General features: G+C 53.3%; 4 protein-coding genes across 4 annotated transcripts in view; 1 reads left to right on the top strand and 3 right to left on the bottom strand.

Moving 5' to 3' along the window:
- The window catches only part of VDBG_03096 (opaque-specific ABC transporter CDR3), a gene marked incomplete at both ends in the record, with an annotated part of 4,577 nt that extends 4,158 nt beyond the window's left edge, over positions 1 to 419 (bottom strand). The window contains one exon of the mRNA XM_003006911.1: positions 32 to 419. Within this exon, the coding sequence (XP_003006957.1) occupies positions 32 to 419 (388 nt within the window). The remainder of the gene's footprint in view (positions 1 to 31) is intronic.
- Positions 420 to 1,869: 1,450 nt separating this feature from the next.
- On the top strand, positions 1,870 to 2,742 carry VDBG_03097 (C6 zinc finger domain-containing protein; the record flags this gene model as incomplete). The annotated part of the gene is made up of 1 exon (XM_003006912.1): positions 1,870 to 2,742. One exon carries the CDS (start codon positions 1,870 to 1,872, stop codon positions 2,740 to 2,742), a length of 873 nt encoding a protein of 290 aa, XP_003006958.1.
- A 489-nt stretch (positions 2,743 to 3,231) lies between these two features.
- Positions 3,232 to 3,707, bottom strand: VDBG_03098 (predicted protein; the record flags this gene model as incomplete). The annotated part of the gene is made up of 2 exons (XM_003006913.1): positions 3,232 to 3,384; positions 3,447 to 3,707. 2 exons carry the CDS (start codon positions 3,705 to 3,707, stop codon positions 3,232 to 3,234), a joined length of 414 nt encoding a protein of 137 aa, XP_003006959.1.
- A 1,258-nt stretch (positions 3,708 to 4,965) lies between these two features.
- On the bottom strand, positions 4,966 to 5,629 carry VDBG_03099 (predicted protein; the record flags this gene model as incomplete). Its single annotated transcript, XM_003006914.1, has 3 exons — positions 4,966 to 5,089; positions 5,149 to 5,312; positions 5,369 to 5,629. 3 exons carry the CDS (start codon positions 5,627 to 5,629, stop codon positions 4,966 to 4,968), a joined length of 549 nt encoding a protein of 182 aa, XP_003006960.1.
- Positions 5,630 to 11,420: the final 5,791 nt, after the last annotated feature.

Here is an 11,420-nt window from a genome sequence, read left to right on the forward strand (position 1 = left end):
TTTTCCATCAAAAGTAATGACGAGAGCACACTGAGGAGCGTTGTGCACCCAGAGCCAGGTCGTCCGAGAACGAGGAGCATCTCTCCGGGCTTGACGCAACCGTGCGAGTTATGTATGATAGTTTTCAAAGGAGCATCCTTGCTCTTCTTGTGGAAGGGATATAGCTGAGAAACGACGTTTTCGTTGAACGTGGCGTCGCTGCTGATGCCCCTGACTGTGAGGCTGTCCCAGGTTACACCGAGTCTTCGAGGCTTCTCTCCGCCTGACTCATCGTTATTTTTCCTCTCGTGTACTTCAGAGGCCATGTGCCATGCTGAGCTGCTGGCAACAGGTGGTGGCGGCGACTTGAAGCTGTAGTCCCCGGTTTCGTTATCCGTGTCGGCGGCCAGCGTTTGCTGGTCTGGAGTGATGGCCTCCATATCGACGACTGTCGAAGTTAAAGGTGGCTGTGACAAGAGTGGCCTGTTGATTCGAGGAGCTGAGGGTGCAGGAGAAGATTATCTTGCAGATTTGGTCAATCAATGTGAGGAACGCCATCATTATCATTCACGATGGAAAGAGATATAGTCTTGGGCGGGATGTACGTTTGCGGTCATCTCTGGTCAGAAATGTCTGTATACCAATGCTTACGCAGGGTCTAGTAGAGTGTTTTCCAATCACGAAAGCTTCCGCGATGAATCATCATCATAGCCACGGCCATAAATTCAAGGGTGAGGCAGTGTCCGTCTCGCAGACATGAAAGCCGTAGGACCACAGGTTTCGCCTCAAACCTCCGGTATAACAGAATGCAGTCGGCTAAATAGCTTGATGCGTCATTACTTTGCATGGAAAAAGAAAACGTTCCTTCGAAAGAATCGATGAAGTTCTTCGTCGTCATTAAGCCGCTCCTTTGGGACATAGATATTGCCATGGGGCACGACGCGCCGAGGAATTGATGTACCTGTCAACCCCGAGTCCTCGGGTGGATTATCGCGGCCCATGCTCATTGAGCCAAACGGCAACCCCGAAACCAGTCAAAGTTTATGTTATCAGGGCCTAGAAGATGAACATGTCTCAGCGAGTCAGGGAAAGTCCTGCTCTTGACCAAACCCTCCGCGGAGCCTTTCATAAAGAGGCCACGAGTTCCAGCCCGTGGAACCGACAACAGCTTTGCAAGACTGCCCCTTTCTGCCCAGAGCCGCGCTGCACCTCAATCTCAATCCACACACACCGATCGCCTGTCAAGCCATCCTGACTTGCACACGTTCATTCATACAACAACCCCTTACATCTCCAATTACGAATCTGTCAATGGGCGTCTCAACAGTTCATCCTTCGCAGAAGCGTATATCGTGTGAAGTGTGCAGGAAGCACAAGGCAAGATGCCAGCGTCTCAGCTCCAGTGACGCGAAATGCTCGCGTTGCACTTTGCTTGGCATCGAATGTGTGACTGGGCAGCAGAAGAAGATTGGTAGGCCTAGGAGGCGCCCAGTCATCACGGGGGCCGAAACAGCACAGAATCGATTTTTGGAGAACACAAACACGTCCCCTGTGCATCACCAGGCCACGCTGAACCGTGAGTATTCGGGGCACCACTCAAGTTCCCCGAACACTTCTCCTGGGCCGATCACTCTGCAAGGGAATCATCAACTTGGTTGGAATCTTGGCAACCTGTCTCCATCCCCCACGTCTACGCCTCCGTCGCAAAAACCAGTCATCGACAATGAAGCTCTTGAAACAGCAATATGGCCATCTTTTGACGTCGAGTCCTACGATCAAAACACCTTCACGGGACCAACACTTGATCACTACGGAGATGGGCCATACATGTTTGAACCGAGTTTGGATTTCGACTTGTCGTCGCAAGCCCCATACACAACACAGACGCCGATGGCCATGCCTTCTCCCCCTGAAGACTTTTGCGAAACAACCAGAGTTACCATGACAAAGCCGATATTGGATCATGGCGAGGTGGACGATATAGCCGTGTCGGAAGCCATATCCAAGCTTTCCAAGATGAATCTAGACTTGCACATTCGCGTTACGGCCGCCGAGATGCATAAGTCTGACATCAACTTCAATCGCATCATCTACGATGACAGTCCGCTCTTCATCGACAACACCACGTTGGCAGATTTCATACTGAAGGCATCGCAGGAGATTCATCTCATCATGACGCGATTACGCGGCAATCGAACAACCCGGGGGCTGTTGGGTGGCTTCGCCAACGCGGACAAGATTCTGGCGAGCTTTCTTCCCCCCTCGCCGCAATCCAGTCAAGGTGAAGTCTATCCTGCGGGCGCGACTCCGTCTCATCCATATCCGGCCGCCGCGGGCGAGCCGTTGCTGGCACCTCTCGCCCTGACCCTCACAAGCATCTACACCCAGCTGATCACCCTCTTCGAGCTGATTCTGGAGCACCTCTCAACCCGGATCGAACGCATTGGTTCGGATCCCATCGCACCCATCAACGGACTCACACTTGGGGGCTTGCCGTTAGTCAAGCCATGCGTGCAGGGTATGATGTTTGCCAAGGTCATTGTCCAGATCCTGGTCAAGTTCGAGCAAGCTTTGGGGATAGTCTCGTCACCTGAGGGTAGCGGCACAGGTCTGCTATCCGCGCGGCAGATCAGCGTTCTGTGGAGCGAGCTGGACGAAGGGCCAGGCATCATGCCAGGTCAGGGCATGCTGAGGCCAGCAAGACTAAAGAAATCTTTTGAGAGGGTGGCTGCCATTTTCAAGCACCTTTCCATCGAACTATAACTGTATTCTATCTACCCTAGAGAGTCTGGCGGCTGGCCTGATTAGACGTGACGTATGTGCTCTGCATTGTTTGATTGAATTAGATTCTGTATTCTTGATGAACTGAACAAGCACGCCGATTGTGAAAGGAAAAGGCCACGGAAGTTAGGACGTTTCGCGAACAAAAAGACCTCGGATTCTATCAAGGAGGCTCCATTACGCACGTCACAGGCTATGATCATCCAGGTCAAGGCTTTTGAACACCAGTACTGGCCGCAGAGAGGGGTGCCTGATTGGCAAAAAGGATTGAAATCACCAACAGCAACACAGCGCTACGCGTTGAATTCAGATGAGATATGGATGGCAATACCGTTGGTGGTGTCATCTGTTCCTTGCACCCAACCGTCAGCCCTGGTGCAGCTGTCCATGATGCGACTAGCAGTCTCGGCGATTTCGCGACTGAGTACTTCAAGTCAGTACAGAAACGATTGCGAAACGGTTACGGTGAGCTTACAAGGTTGTCTTCCCTCCGGCATTCTGGCCAGCGCCTCCCCATATCTGCGCAGTGCCGTGAGCGCAATAGAGTTGCCGGGACGTTGTCATTGTGACCTCATTGTCCGGGTTCTCGCGAAGCTGGTCAATGCAGTGGACAGCATCCGTGACCTGGTCTTGTCAGTCGCGCATGTTATTTTTGCCAGGTGGTGGAATTATTGACGGGAACTTACGCGGGATTCTTGCCTTTCCAGCTGGTTACAAGAAGCATGGTTCTCCGAGCCGGCGGTGTTCAACCCCGCTAAGAATGCATCAAGGGCCTCCTGCAAAGACAAATGGTCTCCTTCGGGGTTCTCGGCGTAGTCAGAGACCCATTTCTCAATCGAGAAAAAAGGGGCTGGCTGCGCAGAAATATGAGCCTCGGCGGCCGGGGAGGCGGCAACCAAAGGAGCCAAAGCCACGGCGGCCAGCACAGGGAAGGTGAAGGTGACCATGATATCGAAATGCTTCAGCTAAACAAGAAATTGACCCAAGGAAGCAGTGAAAGGAGCAATCGGAAGACCAATCTGCTGTGTGCGAAGCGCTTATATGCGTGAAAAAGATCAGATTCTGTCATTTCTTTTTGGCCCCCAGTCAACCCTCATGTTCTTGGCCAACAGGGCCCTCATGATCGAAATGCATGCAGACGCCGCCCCTCCGCAGCGAATTGCATGTCGCGTCAGGTACCTAACTGCCTCAGTGGAGGAGCAGCCAATCGGGTACAAGACCTTACCATCGTCAGTTTGCTGCCAAGCGCACTTCAATCCCCTTGCTCCTTGCCTCTCAACCACCAACTTGCTAGCGCCAACAACGTTTGATGAATGTTACCATGCGCCCCGTGCATCTCGACTCGGAACACGAGTCTTACCCCTTCAAGCAAAAGTTGTCAGCATTTAGGTTGCGGAGGAGTTGAGCAGGTGGAGTCTTAGCCCACTCTGGGTCTTTCTGTCATGCCAGCCGTATCCGATACGGTAACCTTGTGCCAACGCGGCGCCCCACTCATGATGCATTGTTGAAAACGTGGTCTGCGTATCTCGAAGCTCATCGTGAGCCATCGCTGTCGAGATTGGGGACACTAGTCACCTTGGCCAAGATGTCTTCTTGGGACGCCTAGGCCCTATCACTCAGTCTCGAACTCAAGGACCTCAACTTGCCTTACGGGCGACCGATCAGCGATCAGCGGTGTGGGCCTACTGAAATTCTCCAACGAAGCACATCGCAGTACACCTGATCAATCTGCTAGCGCTAACCGCACAACGCCCACCTCGAGATGCATACCGCAGGCCATTCAGTTTGTTTCGGCGCTTTCGAATCGGCGCGCGAGGGTCGATTGATCGCGGATGCAGCCTGACCGAAATAAACAACAGGGGGGATCGTTGACGTAAGCCGGATCGGATTTTGAGGGTTCCGGAGCAACGGGCACGGCCGCAACTGCATGTGTGCGGGCCATCTCACTACCTTGGTCCCAGAACTTATATTGCGTACCTGATGTCAAGCCCTTCCGTGGTAGGAACGAAATGCTGAGACTTGACCATGAATGAAGGTAGGGGAGACTCCGGCATATATGTACAGTTTGACGTTACACAAATGCTTTGGTAAGCCAAACGAGTGCCTCAAAGCTTCATCTACATCAATATTATCATCCACTTCAGCATGCCTAGCTAACAGTGCGGCAGCCTGCCACGTAGAAGCTCGAGGTCCCCATCTAGCTTATCAATTGAGTCTGGTGGAGAGAACAACATTGATCTGCTGGTTGAAGACCCACGATCCTTGCACCCTGCCATCAGCTCTCGTGCAGTGATCCATAATCTTGCCGCCAGACTGGGCTACTTGGAGGCTGTTGAGCTGTGAGCAACTGCCCGACCAGAGTTGTGAGGGACACAGAGGCGAACGTACTAAGTGATCTGCTTCACCTGTTGCAAGAAGGCGCCATTCGTTGACGCCCACAGCTGCGCTGTACCACGACCACACCAGGATCGGGAGGCTTGTCCTGCTGCGATGTTGGCAGATTGTGACCCTTTTCGGCTGGCCTCGTTGATACACGCCACCGCATCCGCAATCTGAACATGTTAGAAGGCTGGTTAGGCTATCAAAGAGGCTGCGATGAAAGACGTACACGGCATTCCTTGAAAGGAATGTGATTGCAGATAGGAGATCGCTTTTGCAGTCGAGTGCTGTTCAATGTAGCTTCAAATGCAATGACAGCTTCTTGGACAGAAAGATGGTCTCCATCGGGATCGTTGCCAATGTCGGTAGCCCATTTCTCGATGGAGAAAGGGACGATTTCCACGTTGTCCGGACTTGCTGCCGCTGGAGCAGCAGTGACGAATGGCAACAACGACAGCATGGCCAGGGCCGGGAAAGTAAGTCTGACCATGTTGGAAGAGAAGAGATGACTGTCTTTCTGAAGCAATTTGACGTGAGAATATGCTCTGAGGAGTGAAGGGTTTTGAAGAGAAGACACAAGCGGGTGCGCCGTCTTTTTATAATTTTCTGTTGGCACGAAGAAGCGGTGGCAAATTGAGCAGGCCGTCGGCCTGGCAGCGTCTCAGGGCCCAGCGTAATTGTTCCTTGCGCTGAAGATGCAGGACTCGCGCAAGGAAGGACTGTTTCCGCATGTACGATCAGCGGCTCCCCGCTCCAGTCTGATGGCCGTGTTGGTTGTATGGCAGCATGCACTTATTGTTGAGCATGTTTGTACCAATGATGGGTCTTGTGCCTAGCCACGAAGATATGGGTGGGTATTCACTGGTATACTAGCGCCAACTGCCATATGCATCTCGAAGCATCCTGGCGGCTCACAGGGTTGAGCTGCAGCGGACCACATACCATAACGGTCATATTTTCTTGGCGAAGGGTCCAAATGCGCATTCACAAGAATAAGCACAATACCATGAATGGCCAATGGTAACCTTCAGGTAAAACCTCACTGAGCCCTTCATGGTAGTTCAGCAGGAGGAACTGACAGCAGATTGAGGCATACAATAGCAGTCACTAGTATTGCGAGCGAGATTCACCCCATGACAACATACACCTCAAGTCCCAGCAGATATTTCCAGTTCGAGGGAACTACCTACCTACCTAGGGAATGCAACGTACGATCGTAGGTCAGGGAACTGCTAGTGCCAGCATGTTGTTCACCCACGAAGGTGTCTTGGCGTATATCTCCAGCTGCTGCGGCAGGACTACCTCCGTGCGCAGACGAGACCGAAATTGCCACGGCTTAATGTGTGCATATAACGTACTGAGAAAAGAAAATAAAAGAAAGATCTGAGGCTTTCTCCGTATTAAGACACGCCGTTCAGCATCAGAGGTGCTGTATGGTCGCATAGGCATGTGTGGACGTCTAGATCAGGCCATCCACTGATACCAAAGCCCGTGACCGCTTGATTATCTCGAGAATCGACGTTCGACTACAGCGCAGCTATACCCAAGGTACTCAGTGAGCAGGGTCACGCAGTGCTCCAGATGATAAGTAGAGGCTGACGTGATCCTGACGCGACGATGGGCGGCTTGCAGGTGAAAAGGCAGAGCTCATATCAAAACCACCTGTGGTCATCATGCCTTAAGTTCGGTTGCTGGCTAGATCTCCCGAGCTCGAAAGGATTCGTTATTGGGGTGATGGTGATACCTGATCAGACACGGTCGTCTGCCTCTACGCATTTAAATCATGTCGGCCACAACACGGATTACTCATCGTCTACACATGACGCTTCAGACTTGCTCTCGGAGGAGCGGCGATGACCACTTGGGAGGAAGAGAATTAGAAAACATGGCAGGCACCAAGCGCAATATCCTTCGAAACCATGATTGTTTGTCAATTGCTTGCAACTCAATGAATTGTGGAAACCAACCTCCTCACCTGACGAAAGGCAGGCAGACTGAGAGGTCAAAGTTACACAGGCCAGTGCTGGGCTGGGCTTTTCTCACAGAATAGCCATCATGATAGTGTGACTTTGGTCTGATTTTAGATCTCTGCCGTGCTCACCGCACCGCGTCGCTCGCTGTGCGCATGAGGAAGCTTGAGTTGAAGCAGCCTTGCTACATTTCACGTCATCAGCCTTCCTGCTGTGCCGGGTGCCGAGCCGGGCCGGCGCCGAAGCCATCTTTCAAAGCGGCCGGATCCACCAGCCCAGCCCGGCTGATCAGCCCCATCAGACACGGCAGAGTGCCGGACATTCTCGGCTTTTCTACTCGGATGCCTTGCCCTAGCATCCACGTCTGTACACGAGCCGCAGGCGCGTAGTCAGACATGAGACAGCACCTGGTCAGATTCCGACCGCACTAGGAGAAGACGCACAACCCACTCGCGCCAGCTGCCAAGCATCACATCACCACCGTACGAGCTCACCTGCATGGTTGTCATACACCTTGCACTTGGTATGCTGCTTGGAAAAGACTTCAGACTGCTCGACGTGCTTACTCAGTAGGTATCTGTACTGAACGAAAACTCAATGAACACTGGCCATCCGTGAAACCCACCTCTTCCGCGTTGTTCCCCGATTTCGACAGCATGACGCAAGCACCATACCCGAGCTCGAGCCACTTCGACGTTCCAGACCACGCTCTTCCGCTCGGCGGACAGGGCTTAGACACGTAGCCCGCGGGAGCCAACCAGGCACAGATCTTCAACGGGGCGCTGGTAGCCCCTGAAAAGCGCAGCCACCAACGTGTATCGACTACATGCAAAAAGCTGAAAAAACAAAGAAACAAGGATGAAGGCTCGGGCGATGGATGGAGCTGTCGGCGGAAAAGAAAGCCTTAAGACAGGACGCCCCCCGGACACGACTGCCGAAGAGAAGATCGAGCGAGATGCGGTCTACGCAACCTGACATGGCGCGCTACGAATCAGTCATTCAGCTTGTTATCAACGTAGCGATTCCACCTCCTGGCCATTCGTCCGGCGGAGTGGGGGAAAAGAGAGGGAGTGCCAACAGAGCGTGAACGTGTGTGGACCGGCTGAGCTCATTTCATTCCAGAACGACGGTGCACGCCACAGAGGCTTGCCCTCTCCTCCAGCCCGCTATGCCTCAGCCCGTTAACAAGAGTCCGGCCAGATCGGATAGTGGGGACGGCGGAATTAAACCTCTCAAACAGTTGTATTGCACAATTATCGACACGTCATGGAAAGGGATTGGGCTTTCCACTTGCTGCGGGTTGAATCGCCAGTAATCCCGAGCGGTCTACAGGTAGGTATTGATCGGATGCATCTGCCAGGAGCGTTCAACGCGTGCTCGATTATCCTAGCTGGGGCACGGTTGGTCGAGCATTGCCGGATGTGTGTTGAACGTGTACATGCAAGGATCGTCGTATTCGATGAAGAAAAGCAGAGCTTGACTGAAGTAGAGTTTGTGATGAACATGTGAGTCGGCTGAGTACTCCGCTCGTCCCAGGCATCCACAACGTGGACGAGCACGCCGCTGGCGACAAAGCTTCCCGAAAGGGGCCATAAGTGCATACGATCACGCAAACACCCGGAGGCCGGTGGTCCTCTTTAGAAACGTCCTCATCTCTTTAACCTGCTGGTCTAAACAATAAGCAATGTGCAGCCCGAGAGCGAGCTGCACATGCGGCGGACAGCGCGCGGAGGCCGGTTCGAGCGCCGAACAGATAGATGGCACAGGCACTTCGTATCCATGCCGGACGGCCGAGGACACATGCATGTCGCGTAAATGCTGAACACGGAAGAACCGGATGGTTTGAGAGGGAGAGGGAATGTGGGAGGAGGGTGGGGCGAAATGGCCCAAGAGCGAGTATACTCTACCCAAGCCGACCGAAGAAAGCCTTGGGGCAACGGGGGAGAACCTTGCTGCAGCGAGCATGTCCTTGATTAATGATTGCCATGACCCGCCATGGGGATGCCTGCATCTTTAGCCCCCACTTGTGGCCGAACTGACTTTACGAAGCAGGCTGTGCCTCATGCGAGAATCTAAAAGTCAATCAAGCTGTTTCTCGAATATCGATAGGGCAGCTGCATTCCACAACTAGGACGCACTCCTGACGGAATGTTTGCATGGCAACTGTGGCAGCCATTCGAAGAGCGACACGAGGTAGCAGCGGCTGTGCTGGCAATGATCGGCCCACTTCCAAGACACCGAGAGGAGAGAAGCTGGAACGCCTGACAGAGCAGTCGAGATCGAGGTGGGCGCGAGCTTCGACACGACAGTGTGCCGGCAGCGGCACAGCCGAAAGCCACAAGCGCCATAGCAGTCGGTATCGAAGCCGCCATGTGCAACACTGCAGCCTCCCCGAACAAATAAAACCGGGTGGTTTTGTTGCTCTGTCGTGGGCGAGTCGAGCGGAGCCTGGCCTCGTCATCCAGGTCGCAATGTGCCCAAAAGCAGACAGACGGCTCAGCAGAGGTGGTGTCCATCGCTCGACGATACGCTTCAGCTGGTGACGACCCTTGTGAAAGCTACTGCGCTTTGCACAAAGAAAGCGGGCAGAAAGTGTCTGTTTCAGGCTGCGACCTTGGAACCCCCTCGGCGGCGTTTCGCAATTTGTGCTGTCGAGCGGAGAAGCAATCATGGACACAAGTTATGCTTGTCTACCTTGATTGTGTACTTACTTGGTTCTGTGGCTGGCACATTTGTGCATTGCTGCCCGTCTTGTGCTCGTTCTCTTGGGCCGGCCTGGCTGTCTCGCATGCCCTTCGGCGATCCGTGTGCCTTGACTCCAGTGGGAAATGCTGAGCGCTGATCGGGCCTGACGAAGGGGCGTCATGAAGGGGGCAAGGGGGCTGGATGCTTCGACAAGCAAAGCAAGCAGGCTTCTCGATTCGATTCGATGCCTGTCATGGCCTGCTCCAATGTCCAAGTTGACGACCTGTTCACGGCCTTGTAACATGATCATTGAGGCGAGTCGTGAGAGTCAACCCAGGAATCCTACCGCCCCTGACGGTTGCATAAAAGGAACCTCGTGAAGACAACCATACCATTGCGTACATGGTAGTACATGTAGCAGTACCATGTAAAGTAGGTGGTAGCACATGGTATGGACCAGGAATTACCACACCCACTACTTCACGAAAGATGGGCAAGAGGGGAGTGGATCGGAGGCTCAAATGCACGCCGTCTTGATCCGCTGGCGTGGACGAGGGGGTATCCAAGACTCGCTTCTGCTGTTGTGAACATGGCAGGTGTTAAGCACTGTCTGGATATCGTCGTACAAATGTGAATAGGAAGAGAGGGCCAAGGTTCGTATGGAAGGTAGCAGATACCTGGTCATCTATCCTTCACTTGTATGGTAGGCCTGTTGCCTGACAGCGCGGGCCTTTGGGATGGATCTACATGGTTCTGACCAATCAATTTGGCACTGAGGAGACCTAGGTCAGGAACAAATCGTGTTGATTGGTTCACGTCAATTAGTCGCCGAATGCGGCTTTTCTTGCCACACGCCCGGGTGTGCAGAGTCCGTGTGCTACGATGCGACTGCGGGTAGGTGCCAACGGTCAACAGGGCATGATGACTGGCGAGCCTTCACTCAACACACTCCCTCTGTTGTGGCATGACCCCCTGAGTGGAGCAGCAATCTCGCTTTCCTTCCTCATCAAACCCACTTCCAACAAAACACGCCAGTCCCTTCCAATTCCTGCCGCGGGTCCTTTCGTTCCCTCGCCCGTCAGTTCCCAGCCTGTCCAGTCCTGTGCGTGCCCAAGTCCCACTGTTCACTGGCGCTTCACCCTCGTTCATCCACCCTCACGTTCTCCTCTCTCCCCCTTCCACCCACAGTCATTCTCTCGCTCTCGCCCATCGATCGTTGTTCGGCAACACCAAACGCCCATCAACAACAGTACAGCGTTATCCGTTCTCTCATTCTGCTTCTCTACGAGATTCTTTGAGAAAAAAAAACACCTCAACTCTCGACCGGGTTATACACGTCGGAGACCCTGAGTCGTCCTCGGATGCAACCACGCCAACGATTCTACACATCGACTAGACTCGAATCACGAGTACGATCATCAAAAAGATATTGACCGACTTTGTGTGGCCCTCGAGGGACCCTGACCTTTTGACCGACGACAACATCCCCAAGTTCCACGGTACGCGTTCAACGTCTGGTTCGCTCAACCGGCATCCCAACCGTTGCCGACCATCGGCTCGAACCCTCGACTCTCGTTACTTTCATCTTTCCCTCGACCTACCTCAATAGGAAGTTTCTCAAGTGAA

This window comes from Verticillium alfalfae, genomic scaffold, assembly GCF_000150825.1.
Source record: "Verticillium alfalfae VaMs.102 supercont1.3 genomic scaffold, whole genome shotgun sequence".
Lineage (NCBI taxonomy): Eukaryota > Fungi > Ascomycota > Sordariomycetes > Glomerellales > Plectosphaerellaceae > Verticillium > Verticillium alfalfae.